The 20,824-nt window shown below is 36.3% G+C and overlaps 1 protein-coding gene across 2 annotated transcripts in view; it reads left to right on the plus strand.

The window, feature by feature from the left end:
• The window catches only part of LOC121427225 (lisH domain-containing protein ARMC9-like), a 60,676-nt gene extending 40,924 nt beyond the window's left edge, over window positions 1-19,752 (plus strand). The window contains exons 20-29 of one of the 2 annotated variants that reach the window (XM_041623525.1): window positions 368-429; window positions 1,211-1,250; window positions 2,117-2,207; window positions 2,657-2,744; window positions 5,370-5,530; window positions 6,329-6,421; window positions 7,215-7,319; window positions 10,434-10,490; window positions 11,856-11,903; window positions 18,389-19,752. In XM_041623525.1, the coding sequence (XP_041479459.1) occupies window positions 368-429; window positions 1,211-1,250; window positions 2,117-2,207; window positions 2,657-2,744; window positions 5,370-5,530; window positions 6,329-6,421; window positions 7,215-7,319; window positions 10,434-10,490; window positions 11,856-11,903; window positions 18,389-18,441 (798 nt within the window). In that variant the 3' untranslated portion in view covers window positions 18,442-19,752. The remainder of the gene's footprint in view (window positions 1-367; window positions 430-1,210; window positions 1,251-2,116; window positions 2,208-2,656; window positions 2,745-5,369; window positions 5,531-6,328; window positions 6,422-7,214; window positions 7,320-10,433; window positions 10,491-11,855; window positions 11,904-18,388) is intronic. The other variant, XM_041623526.1, reaches the window with a different exon arrangement.
• Window positions 19,753-20,824: the final 1,072 nt, after the last annotated feature.

Raw genomic sequence — 20,824 nt, forward strand, 5'->3', positions numbered from 1 at the left:
TGTCATCAGATCCAGCTGGCACAAAAAGGGTAAAAGTTGTGCTTGAAATTTCAATTTGGGTGGCAAATTTGTTTAAAAATGCTTGAATGTATCTGTTTTATCTTAATTGACTAAAAGTGCATGGGAAATGTAGGAAAAATGTATGGCAGGGTAAGTTTGATTTCGCCCTTTCCCCTTGACACTGCGTGAAAACCAGAATTTCTGCGCAAACAGATTTCTGCGAGCTTTACAAAAATGGACAGTGCTCAGTCAAGTGTAAAATTCGGTCAAAACTTTTACTTACTTACTTTTACTGTATATGAGAATAAAATGTCAGATATATTGATAGATAAAAGAGTTATGAGGTGTTCAATTTGTTATGATGCAGGATGGTAGAACAGCTTCAAGGAGTGGGAGCCAGCTTTCACAAAGACCTGCAAGTAAACAAAGGTAATATCTTATCATCCATTCTTAGTCTGTACACATTGATGAAAATATACATGTACTGTGGGTGTTTCCTAAAGATATAAGTACTAAATGTCCCACTTCTTCTTGCAGATGCATGTGATATGAATTGTGTCACAGCATAGGTCAAATCAAGCTTAGAGACTGAGTTTGTGTGTAAACCCTATCCAGGCCGGGGGAGGGGGGGGGGGGGCTTCTTAATGAGAATGCCAGTAGTGAATACTGATTTCATGAGAAAGTCTGTAAAACCAGGCTTAATTGTCAATATATCATCAAGGATCTAGATCTGGTACAGTCACATAAACTGAATTTTGTGAAATCTTGAAATCTACGCTGAAAAATTCACACTGAAGATCACCAACACAGATAAGCGCACGTGGGACAGTATTATTATTGCTTTGAATATTGTGCCCGACGCTTGACCCGAATCCTGTGCTTATTTGCTAATTTCTCAGCAATTACACAATTTCTTCCAGAATCCTTTGGCACATATTCTTTATTTATACAAACAGACACTTTGGTGGTCATTTTATTGGATTCTGTACGAACTCATTTTGATATCGTTACCAAAACTGGCATTTAACTTTAAAAAACGTAATGGTATGAATGTTGCACATTCAGCCTCCCATTTGCTTTCATACTGAAAAACAAACTAAGTAGGAGTTGTACAATACTGCATATACATGTTCGTATGACTTGTTTATTCATTTGCTTCCTTATATTAAAGTCACGGTAATGATGAGTTTGATTCGTTTCTTACCTGTAGTGTTGCAGAGCCCAAGCATCCTGCTGCTACAAACGGCCAGGTAAATAGAATTTTCTTTGGATTTTATTTGTTGCTCCCCTCACTTTCTTCCACTTGTGAAGAATTGAACTAAACTTTAGAATTATGAAGAAAAAGAAAAAATAACCAATCAGAGACTTGATCGGTTTTCATGAAGCAATGGAAAAGATAATTATAAAATGAGATGTTCCTGTGATCTGGAAGTGGGAAGTTTTGAATAATTTTGTAATCTTTCTTCTCTGCCCAGCATTTTGTTTTCCATAAAAATATTGGTGAGAGTAGCCAATGAAGTTAATTATCTTGGGCATATATCACAATGATCACAATGCTGCACTTTGGGTAAGGGACAGAAAAAAAATTGAGTTGGCTAAGGGAGCATTCATCCACATTTTCATCCAATAAGATGTCAGATCTGACATCTTTCCCTGATTTTGATTGTCTGAGAAGCAATGTTGCTATGGTAACTGTCAGATAAAATGGAACTTCTATGAAATGTCCGACAAGTCCTTTCATCAAATCTTCTCCAGTTTTGAGCTGATATACATCAAGGCACATTGCCTTTGGGGATTACAGATTTTATGCTGATGCAATAGTTGTGCTATTGAACAATTCCTGCAAGAATGTGTTGGTGTGTTGGCTCAGATGTTAGAGTGTCTGCCTCACAACCAGGAGGTCGGAAGTTCAAGCCCTGGCTGCGTCAGCACAAAAGATGTTTAAAGATTTTAGTTGCAATTGAAGGGATAGAGCAATGTTGCTAATCAGTGGCTGCCAGGTCCACGGTCAATTGGGCAATTCAATAAATTAATTTTGAGAGGATTTTTATTTCTGATTAATATTTTGAACAATGAATTATGATTTGTTTTTATTACTACTATTATATGTCTGTAGATATCTCGACCTCAGACAAGTAGTGGAAGTAGAGCCGGATCAGCCCAAGCTCAACGTGCGGCTTCAGCCAATGGACCACAAGCTGCAGCAGGTAAAATATGATGATAACGATGATGATGATGATGATGATGATGATGGTGGTGGTGTTGGTGATGATGATGTACTGGTAATGATTATAATTTTATTTATAATAATAAGTAATAGTAATAATGATAATTTTTATAATGATAACAATGATAACTATATGCCACATTTACATGTATTTAGTGCTCAATACAAATGTTTATGGGCACTTCATACATGTAACATAGCTTCCAACAAGGCAGGATTTTTTGTTTGCATATTTTGGAATAAATTCCTACTAGGTACCCAGTTACTTCACCTGGGTCAAGTGTAGCATATTTAGGTTTTTCAAATATTTAATAATTCACCTTAAATACATGTACATGGACACCTTTGAATATCAGCTAAGCTTGAACAGCTGTCTATAACAGGAAATGAATGAATAATAAATAAAATTGTTTTTGTTTATTTTTTTAGGCGAACCATCAGAAGAGAATGAATCAGAACCAGCCCACCCCCATCCAAATAAACAAGTCACACCGGTTAAAAATAGATTTACTGGAAGGTAGGTTTTCATACATCATCTTTAATACAAAGAGTTGCCATCGATTTGGTCAATGACAACTGTGGAAAGTCAGCGCAACCAATGCCTTGGAATGCACAAACCTGTTCATATTGCTCTCAAACTATAATTATACCTCCTTACAATGTATATACATGTAGCTCTAAACTCTATCTAGGCCGATGAGGCCCCCTCGCCAACAATTTGGACAATATTTTTGCCGCACGAATTTTTTGGCCGCGCCACTCTCTGACTCCTTACTTTCAAGTCTTCCGCAACTTTTGAGACCAATTTTGTGTCACCCAGGTACGTGGTTCTGAAATTAGGCAGCATTATGTAAGCGCATGTCAGACCAAAAATTGCTCAAAAACGTGATTTTGTGTACAAAGTCAATGCAAATTGTGTTTTCAACCAAAAATCATAAATGTATGATTATTTTTAGTTTTGCTGGTCTAAGTGTATTCATTTTATGCTGTTTATGATCTCAGAAGAGTCCCCAACAAATTTCATTGAAAAAACAATGAAAAACAAAAGGTAAAAAACAAGGAAATACATGTACATGTACACTGTACATAAGAAATTGCAAAAAACAATATAATACATAAGAAAATGATTTGATATTGCAATTTTGTTAATGTACATGTACACTTGTTAAGAACACCACAAAGAGTTTTTATACCAAAAATCAGAACATTTGGAGCTTTATTTAGGGAGTTGGAGGAAAAGGTATGATTTCTCATACTAATTACGCATAAATTAGCATAATCACTTAATAGCGATTTGCATGAAATCAATTACTATAAGGCCAGATTGCGCAGTTGACAGCCGAGATCTCAAGGGAGGCTTGGGAGGCCCCCCCTCCCTGGCCATATGAATTCCCAAAATACCCCGTCCTAGATAGGGTTAACTTTATCAGTAGTTTCTATGCACTCCACAGTAATGCAGCATTATTACCCTGGCTTTAGCAAAGCAGCTGTTAAGCTTTCTGCGTTTCAAGGAATAAATTTCCACCCTGTACTCATTCACCTCACTTGGGTTTAGTGCAGAACAATGAGGGTAAATTTCTTGCTAAAGGAAAACACCATGGCTTGGAATCGAACCCACTTCCCTCAGATTGAAAGGCAAGAGTCATTACCACTAGACCACGTTGCCCAATGATATGGCATTGTGTAGACAAATTAGAGAGCTCCTTGTTGTTTCAAGAGGGATATTTCCTGTGTGAAATATGACATTGATGGAATTCCATAGTTGAGATTGATAGGATCGATTACAAATTCTTGTAAGATGGGACCCGGTTGTTCTCAAACTGTTTTCCCTTGAAGGGCCAGATGGGACCTCAATGGAACCTGAAAGGGCCAGAATGAATTGGAGACTTATAAAAAATCACAAATATGTGCAAAGGCACATGACAAGTGCTTACCATGAATCCACTGCATCTGGGTCCTGGGTTATTCTAAGGGACGGGAAGCTCAAGGGTTCTTGATGCTCTCTGGTGCAGTCTGACACCTTATTTCAGGAGCATTTCATCCCGCAAAATTTATGGCAGTTTTATACATGTACGAAGCACAGGCAAAATAAGACAAAAATTTCAAAAGGCAGTGACAGTCCATATTTTTTTTAATGGTTTAGTTCAAAATAATATTCACTGAAAATAGAAGCCAAAAGGCTGAATTACATTCAGTTTACAAATGGTATATACATGTATACAGACATATAAAAATATACATACACATGGCATGTATTAGGAAGAAACAAATTACATTGTGATACATGGGTTTTTTTTTTCAATACTATGATAAAACATGTATTTTGAAGGACATTGTTCATAATTATACCTCTGTCAGTTTTTAACACAAATCTTGAACTGATGAGACAGATAATTAATTCATTGTAGTCTAAGTAGAGTAAACTCAATATGCAATGAAGAACATATAAAACATTGTGGTGTATTGAGTGTAATTTGCATGATTCCTTTATCAGGGGTGAAGGGTATGACAGTGCCTTCGGAAGTAAACCCAAGATTCCAACCTGGAACTGATGAGACAGATAATTCATTGTAGTCTAAATAGAGTAAACTCAACATGCAATGAAGAACATATAAAACATTGTGGTGTTGTATTGAGTGTAATTTGCATGATTCCGTTTTCAGGGGTGAAGAGTATGATAGTGCGTTCGGAAGTAAGCCCAAGATTCCAACCTGGAACTGATGAGACAGATAATTCCTTGGGCCGGTATCTGAAGGGTTTAACTTAAACTCAGGTTTGAAGTTGTGATTTAAGTATGGCTAGCCAATTGTTACATAAATCACTAACAGTAGAGATATCATATTTCATCTTATTTGGCTCTCAAATTATTCATAATTGTCTAGGAAGTGAAAATAGATGATTGTCTTCACCATTGATGAATCAGGAAAGAGTACAGCAAACTTAAGAAACATACAACTTAATAAAGATTTTGACACTTTTGGCTTTCCATAATTTTAACACAGAGTTAGACCATGGTCTAAGTTAAGCCTGACTTCAGAATACCTGCCTTGTAGTCTAAATAGAGTAAACTCAGCATGCAATGAAGAACCTATAAAACATTGTGGTGGTGTATTGAGTGTAATTTGCATGATTCCTTTTTCAGGGGTGAAGAGTACGACAGTGCCTTCGGAAGTAAACCCAAGATTCCCAGAACACCAGAGCCTGGAAAGAGACCAGCCAGTAGGGGGATGACTCCGCCCCCTCCGATTAAATCGTCTGATTCCCCGCCTCCGAGTAGACCCTCAACAGCAACAAACAGACAAAGTAAGTTTAATGTCATTATGACAAACAGACAGTAGGTCAATGTTGTTGTATTTCTCCCCATCTCTCTCTGTCATGCATTTGTGGTGACGTTTTATTTCCTAGTACTATGCCTGGGACAAATTCCCGTTTTGCTATTCCATCGTTCACCAGCGTAAACAATCAAATGGTTCTAACTATCAAGATTCAAGGATTATCAGAAATCATAAAAAAGTTGACCTACTTATGTGACCTAACCGTGGTCACATAATTAGCAATCGAGTGTTCTTGTACAGGACCTGTTGACATGTATATCAACACAGAGCTCTGAATGATGCATGGTGGCCAGCAGCTGTCATTGTCGTGTCTTGAAAAAGTTGCATTGTTTTGAATAAAATACATTTCATTTTTTGCCAAATGTAAAATAATTTTGCGATGTACTGTTGAATATCAGATGTCTCAAATCAGTTATCAACATCTGGCAAATATTTGATTAGTGTAAAAAGTAGTAATTGGTTGCTGATTGTTAGTAAGCCGATTGAATGCTTTGATGTTTCGCGCAAAATTTTTTTAACAACTTGTAATTCTTTTGAGTTTCATCTGTCTACATAGAGTGTTTTGTTTAAATTGTAATAGTACATGTAGGAGGAAGAGGGGGAAATTGTGTAACATTCATGTCCCATTCGCATGATATCCTACATGTATACATGCACTTGTATCATTCACTCTAAAGCTGGAGCATGCTGTTACCCCTAAAGTAATAATGTTACAATGCTATGTTATTTGAGTTTTGAGTACAATGTGATTTTCTTTATCGTACAGAGAAACGTAGTGCCCATACACTTCCACCTGTGGAAAATGTTGAGCAAGCAGAGAGAGCTCTTCCAACGTTGAGTCATCCTCCCTCCAGAGCAGGTAGCTGTAAAGAGTGCTACACTAACAATGTCCATATTGCTTTGTAAATTGTTATTACTAACAGGGGAGGACAACCAAAACAACTACTGGATGACTAAATGCTTCAATATGGGTTGCTGCAAAATGATATATCATTGGCAGTATGGCATTGGCATGAATTGTTGATTCATTTATATTCTAAAGCTGCTTCAGTAAAAATAAAGTAATGTGTGCATGTATATCAAATGATGGGCATAATTCATATCAATTATTTGAAAAGTACATGTATTGCAATTGTTATTACAGTGCTTGTGTGTTGTGTAGGTAAATGTATATTTGCAACTATATATTCTGCCGCTTTTTGTTCTGTTATATACCAAACATGTGATAGAATATATAATCAATATTTTCTCTTCCTTGACATCTTTCATGTTATATTTCTCTGTTTTTGTTTCTTGGTGTTTGCTCACTCGCTGTTGCTACTTTTTCAATTCCTGTTTTGTTGTATGTTTTTTTCTGTACCTTTTTTCCTATTTTTTGTGTATTTGTCCTACATGTATTTCGCCGTTTCTCATTGTTTCCCTCCCTTTCTTCCCTCTCCCCTCCACCCCCCCCTCCTCCTTTTCCCATTACATCTATCTCTTTGTTCTCTCTGCCTCTATCCCCTTCCCCTCTCTTTCCTCCTTCCCTACATTATCTCTCCATACCTCTTTCATCTTTTTCTTGTCTTTAATCTCTCTCTCCCATTTCTTTCCCTTGCTCCCCCTCTCATGTACATGTATCTGTGATGACATCATTGTCTACGTAAATGTAGATTCCAGGGCATCCCCAGAGAGTTCAATCAGCATATACATCAGTGATCATGGAACCACGCCCACCGGCTCGAACCAGTCAGGATCCAGATTAGCTTCCATCAAAAGTAATCATTTTCTTTCTCTCTCCATTTTAATGATACATGTGTACATGTAAATACAGGTCTTTGTTTCCTCCATTTCTACATTTATGCCTGTACATGTAGTTCCATACATGCACATCTACATTTTCATTTTATACATTAAAAACGGTTGCAGTCGAGGCCGATATAGTTCCAAGTCTGGGGGTCGCTGGAGGAAACCTTCCATGGACTTGGTAAATGTGACTTGGACTGAGGTCATGGCCAAGGTTGACAAAATGTGGTCTCAAGGCCGGCCTCAACAGCATCCCTGGTTATAAAGCTTACATTATAATGCATGTGAGGAAATTACATAAATATATTGAGTTTATGTATTTTTTCTCGGTATATGCTTAATACTTAACCACAGGCAAAGTAGACAAGTTTTTTGTAAGTTCTAGGTTTTACATGTGACATAAGTGCCAGTTGTTGTAATAAAAAAAATCAATTCAAACAGGATCCAACTAAACTAGAACTGCAATCGTTTCAGAACGATGTGCATGCATTGACGCCTCTGATTTAATAGAGGGCAAGAAACAGGAGGAGATCAAGAGAAAACTCTAGATGATATACATTCTCAAAATATTAGAGGGCGCTATTTCTTAAAGGAATGATCACTGATGCGTAAAACACAGTTGGAGTATGTGAAATGATACAATTGGCAAACCCTGAAAACATGAGACCAAAATAAATTCAAACAAGGAAGTTATGGCAATTTAACTATTTCAAGACTTTACAATAGAAGGCGCTATTTCTAAAGGTTATGTTACCTAATTATGGACAGTATGTCTACCAAATCAGAATGAATTTGGATGAGAAACGGAGGCAGGAGAGGACTAACAAAAATTACATGTTAATCAAATTGGATTTTGGCAGATTTTGCTTTTCATAGGAAGTTACATTCTCGAGTCAAACAAATTTCGTCCATTTTTAGACCATGTGGCCGCTGAACAAAGAGAGAGACAGAAAGACGCAGAGAGAGTAATAGAAATAAGCATACGAATTCGCTGACAATTCATCAACGTAACCCAGTGTTAAGTACATATCAGAACGATGTGCATGCATAAACTGAGTTTATCGCCTTATTGGACAAATGGCGTGCCATAGTACGTTCAGTTCGTTTTTGCGCGAAACCGATGCAATAGACACTGTGTACAATTCTGTTGTTGATAATGTGTACATAGTGAGCAGTATACCATGTGTTCAGATTGACTTATCTTGAAATTTTCTGTTGTAACCTATGTCGTATTTGGTATCACTGAAAAGAGTATTCCAATGCGGTGACATTGATACCACTTTTATTTGTGCGCAGGCAATAGACCGGAAGTAAATGCCATATAAAGAAAGACATTAAAAATGAAGGTTTTGCACAATAATTTTAAGCTGACGTCAGCAATTTGTTAGTTTCTGTTACAAAACATTAACGAACTGTTGAAGTATATATCAATACTCAGATCTGCCAAGTTAGAAAGAATAAGCTTCAATAATAAGGAAATAAGAGCAAGTTGAAGTTGTGCTGGCATTAAAGTGCCTTTTGGGGTATTTTGCTGATTTTCGGGAGCATTTTTCAGATATTTCGTCAGTTGTAAGGTATATATTTTTTTAAATGGCATGAAAGGGCATATCTTGAAGACCCTAAATCCAAGAAAGGGTACGGGTTTGGCCATGCATGACGCAATGAGGAGCATTCAAAGGTAAGTGTTTTTGAAACTTTAGAGGGCGCTATTTCAATGACGAAAAATCAGTGATGTGTGAAAACTGAGTAGTATGTATGATATGGTACTGTAATCAACTCCTGAATATATGAGCTCGAAATGAATAAAAACAAGAAAATTATGGCCATTTTACGATTTTTTTACTTTACATTTTAATAAATATGAAGTTTTTGAAGGAAGGCTATTTCGGATTTGAATTTAAGGCATGAAGATGGCATTTTGAAGGTCAAGTTATACGTTGCAGATGACGGAGCAACTCTTGGACTATCTATAGCAATTTGTTAGAAGTCTTTAGCATGCAGGATAACTGAGATATGAAAGAATGAAGAATGGTATGCAAATGGACTTGAAATTGACAAAATGGCGCCTGGATGGTCATGCATGAGTGATTTTGGAAAATGGAAGACGAGAGGCACAACTAGGGATGCTGGACAACATGTGTACCAAATTTGGATGAATTTGGATGAGGGACGGAGTCAGGGTAGAGCTAACAAAACCATGTGTTAAACAAATGGGATTTTGGTGGAAGAAGAAGAAGATTACGGAATAGGAATATGGAACAAGAACAATGCATTGTCGCCATTGGGCGTCAATGCAAATAAGAACATTAGTAATAGTGTGGATTTATAGACCACATGCACCGTTCAAATACACTCAAGGTGCTAGCTCAGCAACAGTTCTCTTGTATACGAACAAGCTACACGTACAAACCACCATAAAAAACAGCCACCAAGGTGTTCATATGTATACATATGTGATAAATGATTTTAGTAAAAAATGTGTAATTACTGAGGAATTAAAAAAAACAACAACCAAGAATGGCATTCCAGCCTGGTGTTGGGGGTTATTTCCAAGAAATAATGATCACCAGCCCGCATGTGCTTATCTTTATTGGTGATCTTCCATTTGGTCATTTCTTCAGCTTTATAGATTTCATGATTATATAGGTGTATGTAAATGAACAAGGAGCCCATCTTGCAAAGAGTTACAATTGATGCGATCAATCTCAAGTTTATGGACAGCCATCGTTGTTGTAATATATTCTTCAAGAAATTTGCACAATGTCTTTTGTAAGCAAAGAGAAGTGTATTGAATTTTCAAGAAAACAGTGATATGTGAATCTACATCATAGAAAATATTTTGAAAAAACATGCAGTTTTATGTTGACGTTGCTGGCTTTCCATAGTTGTGGTTGATTGGATTAATCGTAACTCTTTGTAAGACAGGGTTTAGATCTAGATGTAGTATGATATACAGCAGTAACAATCAGCCTTGATTTTAAGGACTTTCTCATAAAGTCATTGTTGCAACTGCTAGCACTTAACTTTAAGATCAATTGTTTACCAAGGCCAAATTGAATCAGTTGACTTTGTATGTATATTTCCAGGTGTAAGATCAGTTGTTAGCCCAGGAGAATTTGAAGGAGATCTGCCAGTTTCCGCAAGTAAGATTAAAATTGCGGTGATGCATATTAATCATTGCACTGCACATTATAATAGTAATAATAATGATATTCGTTTATATAGCACCATCTTTCTAGAAAACAATCTATTCCAAGGGGCACTGTTATTTTACCCTGGCTCTAACCCAGGGAACTCCCGCTCACGTACCTGGAGCCCAGGACCTTACCGTGTAATTGACCATACTCACCTGACTAGCGTGAAGTATGGTCAAAATAATTCTCCGAATAAATAGTTAAAACAGAAATCAAGCACTTACCACGATTATATGGATGAAGGTCTAACGAGTGGCAGTTTCCTGACATCTGGGCACAAACTGGAACCTCAAAAAACGAAAAGTTCTCTCCTTCAACCCCTGTCTCGATCGGCCATTTTTGTTAAGAATTGTAACAAAATGGCCGATCGAGACTGGGTTATTTACCCTTAACTTAGCATGTAAGAAAGGATCACCAGTCGTTCCTTAAAGTTGCTCTTAACTTACGAGCAGCTTTATGAAACATCAACCAGGGTGCAGTTGCTACTATTAAGATAACTCTACCATCCACATGTATCATCAAAATCAAGGTTTCCGTGACAGATGCCATTGAATGGCAAAGTTACCACATAAGTAACTCTTACACAATGGGACCCTGGTGGGTGTTTCATAAAGCTGTTCGTAAGTTAAGAATGACTGGTGATTCTTTCTTCTAGCAAATGGTATATTCATTAGCAATGGTTTTGCGCGTAAAATAGGATCACCAGTCGTTTTTAAAGTCGCTTTTAACTTATGAACAGCTTTATGAAATGGCCCCCTGGACTGTGGAAGAATGTACTGAGAGATGCTTGCACTAATGGCAGGGTATACAAAGCAGTGTAGACCTATCAAAATCAATAACAAAACATTCAAGACCTGAAGATAAGTAAATGTATAGAAGTCAACATAAGACATTATTGGTGAAATACATGTATAGTGCCAAGAATTTGTGTTAGAAAATAGTAGGCCCATTGCAAATAATACACATGATTAAGGGTATTAGTTGGAATATTACCTTCACAAGGTATATTTGAAGTGATTGAATATGTGCAAAAGTAATATTATAAGCTCAGGGGGTAGAAGCATTTAATGCTCATAAAAAAATCATTATTTAGTGTATTGCTATCATTTAAATACAGAATATGGTTTTATGTGATTATGTAGGGGGTAATGATACATATCTCTTAATTAATAGCCCATATATCTGAATGAATGCTTAACTTCATCAGTAATTCTGTTGATATGCATGTATAGAATAATTGAATGTTCATCTATGCATGTATTACACTGTATATCATAATTTTAATGACGATGTTTCTATCCCACAATGCATCAGAAGACGAGAGATTGGATCAAGTCTCCCCCGTTCATGTGAAGCCTAAGAGTAAGACCAGTCTTCTTCACCAACAATCCTTTTTTTTCTATCAATATTTTAAACTACATTTATTTGAATCGTTTGCTGTTACTTTTGTTACAAGCACACACTGATCGACCACGGATATGGCGTTGATAATTGTTTTCTAAAACCATGTTACTGTTTGCATTTTTGTCAAGAATATCATTTTTTATCCAAGTTATGATATTGATAATTGTTTTCTAAAAACATATTACTGCCACTGGTTGTAGTTTGTGACAAGAAAGTCATTTTTGGCAAAGTTATGTATTACTGTATGTTTCATCCTTTTTTCAAAGGTTTTTTTTATAAAAAGAGATATTGATATTAATTGGTACTATTTCAAATTCTGAAGCTACTGGCCTTAGAAAAAAAGATAACAATGTTCTAATTTCTCATTCTTTTCAGCACTTTCTCACTCTAATCTTTTGATATCAAATAATTTTGCAGTTAATTAACTTTTTGTTTTCTTCTCATGAGTTTATGTGTTGCTTTAGTGAATTTTATCACAGACACTGATCAATGGCAGACATGATATTGATAATTTTATTCTAAAACCATGTTACTGATTGCAGTTTGTGTCAAGAATGTCATTTTTTGGCAAAGTTATGTATTACTGTTTCATGCTTTTTTCACAGGTTATTTATTTTAAAAAGATATTGAAATTAATACTAACATGGATTCTGCAGTTGCTGGTCTACTTTTTTTCAGAAAATGTTCTTATTTCTTCTCATTCTTTTCAGCACCTTCCTTACTTTAATCTTCTAATATCAAATAATTTGCAGTTAATTAATTGTGTGAATGTGTTGCTTTAAGCTAGGGTGACATCAGACCGAATCAGCTTTGAATCCATCCGAATACATGTATTCGGGTGATTTGGAGAGTATAATGTTCTCCTTCTAGGAATGCAAGAAACTTCAGTAACGATTCAGGAACATTTGAATCCACCAAACCATCCAAATTAGGCCGAATTTGGCTAGAAATGGTCTGAATTTATTTGGAAGAATTTGGTTTTGTTGTAATCCTTGCTTTAGGGAATTCTATCACAGACAGGAATCACAGAACTCGCAGAGGCCACTAGGGGTGGCAATCATCAAGATCTACAGCAATGGAATAACTCTACATTTTAACAGGATTTCGTGCATGAGTTTATATTTTTTACTCTTCCTGTTTCTTTCAATCTTTTTTAAATCTTTGACAATAAGATGTCCAAGTCATTTAATTTGATGAACTTGAATTTATATATTTTATATATTTGGATTAAAGGCTTTGTTAGGATGTACATAGGTGACACAACATTTGCTCCTGCTACAATTGCTCCTGCGACAATTGCTCCGGGCTTAATTTTGTCTAAGAGGTAGGCAAGGTGTTACATAAGCACTTGCCCGATTGTCTGGGGCAAGTCAAAGTTAGAGTTGGGCAAGTGTTTTGAAGTAAAGACCAAAACTACTTGCTCGAATAGGGCAAGCAGATTCTCACACTAGAATGACCAAAATTAGGGTTGATTATATTATATTGACCCTAATTTTGTTCATGGCAGGCAAGATAAATCACTTTGGAAAAAGACATGCAATTAGAAGGTAGATCAGCTCATGTCAAAAGAAACATTACGAAAATGTCCCGTTTGATTCTCGACCTCACTTCGGACTGCAAACTGCGGTTTTATACCCCGATTCGCGTTTGGAAACTTTTCCAACCCCGATAAACCCATCTTGGCCAGGTAATCCCCTTGTCTCGATTTCACCACCACGGGCCAGCTAAATGAGCGTTGAGCCAAGGACGAAATGATAAACAACACTGTGCTATTACGTAAGACTTGTCTGCCTGTAGAAGGATCTTCGGAATGAAATTATTGTATTCGATATTAATCACGTTTTCAAAGGCATATTACATTCAGACATCCAATACTAGTCCATTTTCAATTTCGAACGAAGAAAATCGACCTTGAAATAAGGAAAGTAAGCGAATAAAAATTACGGTATGCTTAGCATGCAAGGACCGCGATGCATGCATAGTTTCTGTCCGTCCAGCAAGAAAATGGGTTCACTCGCGCAATGATACAGTCTTAACGTTCGAAAAATAGAAGTAATGGCATACCAACATACAAAGTATAATAATCATGCTGCTGATTTGCACAAAAATATGAAATCATTATTTTTTTTTACCCCAAAGTCTTATTCATAATTTAAATACAAACTATGCCTGTAACTATTTTTTTAATCGCAAACGTATTATTGCACCATACGTGGTTCTCCGGTAAACTGCCCATGTGCGCTGCATCCATTCCACCGTTTGTTTTGGGTCGTTTATACTTTTAGTTTCCACCATTAAATGTCTAACTTAGATATGTTGTGCTAATTTTTTTGTAAGTCAAAATGTTCATCGTTGGAGAGCGAGTTCAGGCGATTGATGAGTTGGGAAGATGGAGTGTTGGAAAGATCGATCACGTGTCTTAGTTTACAAAACCGCGTGCCCGTTGAACCCCGATCCCTTCAGTGCCCATTTTTAATATGTTCCCCTTCCTCAAGTACATCTTGTTGAATAATCACTTTAAAAAAGTTGTTTTTTTGCCCCCCCCTTAGCCCCCTTTTCATAGTGAAAGTTCTTTTGCAGTGTCCTTTTTTATCTTTGATCAAGCGACCCATTTGAACATGCCCATATTTGATTGTGATAAATGTCTGTTTTATTTTCTAGTTCAAAATTTGTCATTTTGCTAATATGAGGTGATTAAAATTAGCGCCCTGTCCTTTTTGTCGGGAGAAAGAGAAATAGATTTCTCTCTATATATCTTTAACAAGGGCGCCGGAAGCGAGGGGGGCAGGGGGCACTTGCCCCCCCCCCCCAAATAAATTTTTTTGGGGGGCAGAACGAGATTTTGCCCCCCCCCCCATGTGCCCCCCTGAAAGTAGAAAAATGATAAATTTTTAAATAATTAAAGGACAAAAGTATACGATGAAGGCACTTTTATGCCCAAAAATTGTCATTTCTATTGTCAAAAATGAACAATTTTGCCCCTGGGCAATGACATTATCATAGTAAGCCTGGCGTCTTTTGACGAACAGTTCCTCTGTGAAACATACCTTTGAAAAGCCCCTTTTCCATCTTATTATAAGTGTGATAACTTTTAACCTTTTAATGAATACATTTCAGACTAAAACCGAATGGCAAGCTAATTTTCTTTAATATCTAAACCTACAAATTATGAAAAAGATGGATATCTTCTTAGATAAATGATTTGATTTTATATATTTCGATCCAAAAAGTGAAAAAAAAATCAAGCACGTTTTGAAATAAAAAGATGGCTGTGTATTTATGCAAAGCGCAAGCGATTTTATTATTTTTATAATATGTCCTGAAAGTTTTCTTTTTTCCCAATTATTCACCTCCCTTCCATCATTCAACTTTCTTCCCGGTCCTATCTTTCTTCTTATTTTTCGCCTCACCTTCCGCCGCTTCGCCCCTTGATCTACCTATGATGACCCCTCCCACGGCAGGAATTTTGTGTAAAAATGGAGTATAAGTCTCGTTAATAGTCAAAGAGTGTTTAAAAAACAAAATAAAGCATAGTTAAAGTTCATTGTGAAGGATTAATCATAACTCATGAAAACTATTCTTTATACTGAGTACGCAAACAATGAAAATATTCTCAGTATATTCCAAGTAAATTTGGAATAAAGGGAAAGTGAATTGGATTAGCAAAGGTATGATTTTACTGGGTATGGAACATTCTCGTCTAACCGTCTATGCACTAAATTCAGAGGCGATTTTCCTTTTTCATCATTTTTATTAGTTATGAAATTGACAATGGCCATCGATGTCATCAATGTCATCACTCTTTGGCTGGTATATAGGGCTAGATGAGAGCTGGAGAATAGTTGGGCCGGTATGCCTTTTCTTTTCCTAACCAAGTTCTTAACAAAAACTCCCGGCAAAAACTATCTGTTTATATATATTTCGAAATTCGAGGATACATGTGTATAATTTCGATTTGAAATTATGTATTTTTTCCATAATAAAAGAGCACAAATAGTAGGGGGACATTTGATATTATGTACCCCTTTCCAAAATGGTAGGGGGACGCGTCCCCCCCTGTCCCCCTGGGATTTCCGCCCATGGTGATGGGGGAGCTTTTGCATTTTCTAGAATAAAATTGAAAGATTTCGTGCACACTTTGGGTGAATTTTGTGAATTTTGCCCTCTCGATCGGCGGCCCCCGGATGCATACGGTCATGTTTGTCATCTTAAAGTCTTTAAAAGGCCTATATTACATTGGTTTGAAACAATAGAGTTTGCAATAAGGCTCGTAATTTGCTGGAACTGCGACCCTGATCATGAAGAAACACCAGTCTGGGTCAGAAGGGAGGAAACAGGAGCAAAAAGAACCCCAAGACTGTTTAATTCTCAAGAAATTTATTTTTGAATGCTCTTAGAAACGCAACTTTTACACTAAATTTTTACACCCTCAACCACACCCTCTCCCGCTCGATCGCTTCCGTATCTCACGCTTTCAAAAATATTGTGCCCCCTTCGGGATTTTGCCCCCCCCCCCAAAAAAAAAAAAAAAAAACTGAAAGTGTTCCGGCGCGCCTGGGTGGAAACAAATCTGAAAGAAAACATGAAACCAAGAAAGGTATTTCAGAGGGAGGTTTACCGTATACACATGCTATAGGCCTACAAAATAAGAACAATAATGGGAGATAAAGATAAAGAAGATCACCTGCTAATAACGCATGTGAATTAGAAAACGTTCTGAATAGATATGAATAGAACATTGAAATGCTATCCAAACATTGTGATTCATAATGCTGGTCTTTGTATTTTAATGTTCTATGTATAGGCCTACACCTCAACTTTGAGAAAAGGACATTTATAGGCCTTACTACAGATATGATTGGCAAATGCACGTTCTTTAGAGGTGTAGAAAGGGGGTGGATGAAGAAAATAAGTCTAGAAAGAAAAGAATTAGACAGCCAGACAGAGAGAAAGAAGGAAAGAAAGGAAGGAAGAAAGAAAGAAAGAAAGAAAGGAAGGAAGAGAGAGAGAGAAAGAAAGAAAGAAAGAAAGAAAGAAAGGAAGGAAGGAAGAGAGAGAGAGAAAGAAAGAAAGAAAGAAAGAAGGAAGGAAGGAAGGAAGGAAGGAAAGAAAGAAAGAAAGAAAGAAAGGAAGAAAAAACTTTCTATCAACGCGTGTATACATCCATGCGCTCGCCGGAACTACACACATTGCAATCCATCGTGTGTGGCCCCCTGCTGTGACCGTATAGATGCTGGGGTGAATTATCTTCGGACCGAGGTCAAGAAACAGGTGTTTCTATACTTAAATTTAATCTCTTGAGGGCAATAGGATTTGTATTACTGGGAGAAGATATTTGTTGATAAGGAAAAATGGGGTATACAGCCCTCAAACGAGAGATTTTCGTCATGAGAAAAAGGTCAATGGTTTATAAAACTGCAAAAGTATAGGAGGCAAAACTTTTTTTTCAAGGGTTTGTTCGGGCAAGTGAAATAGATTTTGGGGCAAGTATATTCCAACTATTTAAACATTTACTTGCCCAATTGGGCAAGTGCTTCTAAAAAGTTATGTAGCATCCTTGATGTAGGGTTAGGGTTGCTATGAGGTTTTATGTCAGGTTTAGGGTAGGGTATAGTGTTAAACCCAGGGTTGAAGTTGGTCATTCGATCATTAGTTGTGGAATTCAGAGTTGAGCAATTGTCGTCAGAGCAAATGTCATGGAGCCTGTACATGTAGAGTATGGTTAGATATGGAAATTACTCATACAGCACTACTCGCCCCAACGATACTATTAAAGTCAAAGGGGGAGGGTGATTAATTGCAAATAAATTGCATTTTATTTGATGAGTAGACCTATTGCCTGACTGACTTTTATTTGAATCATATATCAATGATAGTCAATAAATTCATTTTCTATCTCCTTTTTCATCTTTGCTTCAATCTATAATATGGCCTGGGACAGAGCTACAGAGATGTACACAGGGGCAATGGACAGTCTGTCACTGTAGCTCATAAAATCATCATATCGTAAACCATACATAAAGAGGGCAATTTTTTTATTAGCACAAATAAATAGCACAGAAGTCTTGTTCATATTATGGATAGAAATTATGGTTATGTAATTAAAATGATGCTTCAATTATAAATAGTATGCCATAATTCAGCACACTAAGGCATTCCATAGTATTGCCCCTGTTTTATCTGTATGTTTTCACTGCCTGGGTGTTTCAATTCAATTCAATTGATTTTATTGTCATGTTTAAAAACACAAAAAATTGTCCTCAGACACTTCTTAACAAAAAGTGCATTAAAACAAAAAATAATAATTCACAAACTATAAATACATCAAAATAACTCATCTATGTAGTATAAATGTATAAATAAAATAAATATACATAGATATATATACCCTGTAAGAAGTTTGCTATTTGGGATTTTTTCTTTCTTCTTGTTGCCATTTTTAGGTGCTGCATCCAGGAGGCAAGGCAGTGCGGGATCATCGGGGAGGAATAAATGAGATGAGATGATTTGGTTTTGAGGAGTGGACACCAACGTGGCTCACTGCTAGATCATTTGAGATACGTCTATCTAGGAGAAAGAAGGAAGGATGCTGATCGGATCAGCTTACACCTGGCTTATTGATTCTTTTGGATTAATCAGCTGTGCAGAATGTGCGAAGTGAGACATGCACAAATATGTGCAGAAACATAACTGATGAATTTACTTCAACAGGTCATGAATGATTTATGTAGAAAAAGATGAAATCCAACTTTAATTCATGTATTATGAAGTATTTGAAAACTTTGAAAGTTAAATGTATAATAGATTTTATGTCTGCCAATGGTGGAGGTTTGAGCTGTGACTATTTGCAGTCAAGAACCAATGAGGTCTTTGTGGAGAAAATCACTTTTTTTTCCAAAACGGTGTATAAAAATGTTAAAGTGACCATCTGATTGTGATTTTTGCAATGGTCAGTCACTCAGCCCTCCCCCCCCCCCCTGTCAAAACTGTTCCACTGCCCCTGACAATTAAGTGCAAAATTTGTAAATTATTTTTCTCACATTAGCAATCATGGATTGGGTTGCTTTAAAATCTTAAATTGATCTGTCAGCTGTGATTTTCGATTGAAGTTTACAATGAATCACAATTTTTTTTTCTTGCAAACCTAATTTCTTGAATAATGTATGTTTCGCATCCTTTCGCAAGGTGTTTATCTTCATTTGCCTTTCTCCACCCGGTTAAGTAAGTGGGTACCTGGTAGGAAGAAATTCCTTGAATGCTCAATCCTCCAATCAGGTTAGCTTTGCTAAAGCAAGTATGCAACGCTCAGAAACATTGTATTAAGCCTTATGATTATTATTTTTATAAAGAAAACCAATTATGTCTTGCTGTAAGATGGGGTTGACTAGGGAATTTCATTTGACTGTCAATGTTCATTTGCAGAGTGTATTCTTAAGCATGTTAGTTCTTGCAATTTTTTTTTATTTAAATGGCATAATGTACATGTAGTAGTAGTAGTAGTATGGTATTTATTCAATAAGAAAACTGGCAAAACAGTCCAAAGACTGAAAAATCCAGTGCACAGTATAAACAAAGGCAAAGTACAATATTACAAAGATGAAATAAAAGCAAAAAATTACAACCAACCGATAATCATATTACACAATCATAAAAGATATACCAAAAGAAGAAAAAAAAGAAACTTTAAAAAGTAACATATTGATCAATGAAGCATGTACAAACGTCAAGAAGTGTGAAAGTGTAATTCGAACAGAACGCAACTAGGGCATAAAATGATATATTACATGTATAACCATGTAATACGCGGGGGAAAAGGGGGGAGAGAAAGGGAGAGAGATCGTGAGAGGAGACCATTATTTTTTTGTGTGTGTGAATCAAGAGTGTAAATGTGAATGACATCACTTTGTAATTTATTTCAGAGTTTTATACTAAGTCTAACTTCTTTTGTACATTGTGGAAAATCTCTTTCCAGATTAGGCAGGTTGCTTGATATTATGTAAAGAAGTTCAGTTGTTAAACAAATATGTACATGTATTCTAATTGTAACATGTGGTTACATTTTGTGAACTATCATTATCATTCCATATTTGAGTTTGTGTAGAATTCCAAAGTGATTTTATTACTTTATTAATGTTTCTTGGTAGACAGCCACTAGTACCAAAGTATATTCATTTAAAGTTTTATTGAAGTAGGCCTATGTGATGGCCTGTATTCCTGCAGAATGCAGCAAATGTTGGTTGATAGGGACAGTGTTACTCTAAAATCAAACACATTCACTACAAGATTTAGTGAAACATGACCCACATGTTTCAGTAATCAACAATGTACATACCTGTAATGTATTCAAGAAACCCAGTTGTTGGCTCGGATTCTTAGATTTGGTAGTAACTATTATGAAATAGATGTAATAGTATTTTGCATATCAGTACAACCAAGAGGTGGGGGGGGGTCCACTGTCATTACATGGTGAATGTGTAGAAACAATATTTGTACATGGACATTCTAATGGGGGGGTGTCCTCTGTCATTTTCTAATGCATGTGCATATGATGATGGTGACAATGAATGATTGTGATGATTTTGATGATGATGATGATGACAACGATGAGGATGATGATGATGATGATGAAATTAATGATTGGCACTGATGATGATGATGATGATGATGATTGATTCTCGCTCGTTTGTATTCATTTTCAATGCAAAGTAGAAAGGTTATAATTGTCTTTAGGTGCTAATTGAATGATTAATTGATGCAGAGTGAAATTTGAGTGACTTTGATATTTACAACACTGAAAGAGGAAATTAAATATGTACAACATAAGGTGAATTTATATGCTGAATGCATGTATGTACAGTATGTTTCAATGCATAGAGTTT

This window comes from Lytechinus variegatus, chromosome 14 (assembly GCF_018143015.1).
Source record: "Lytechinus variegatus isolate NC3 chromosome 14, Lvar_3.0, whole genome shotgun sequence".
Classification (NCBI taxonomy): Eukaryota; Metazoa; Echinodermata; class Echinoidea; order Temnopleuroida; family Toxopneustidae; genus Lytechinus; species Lytechinus variegatus.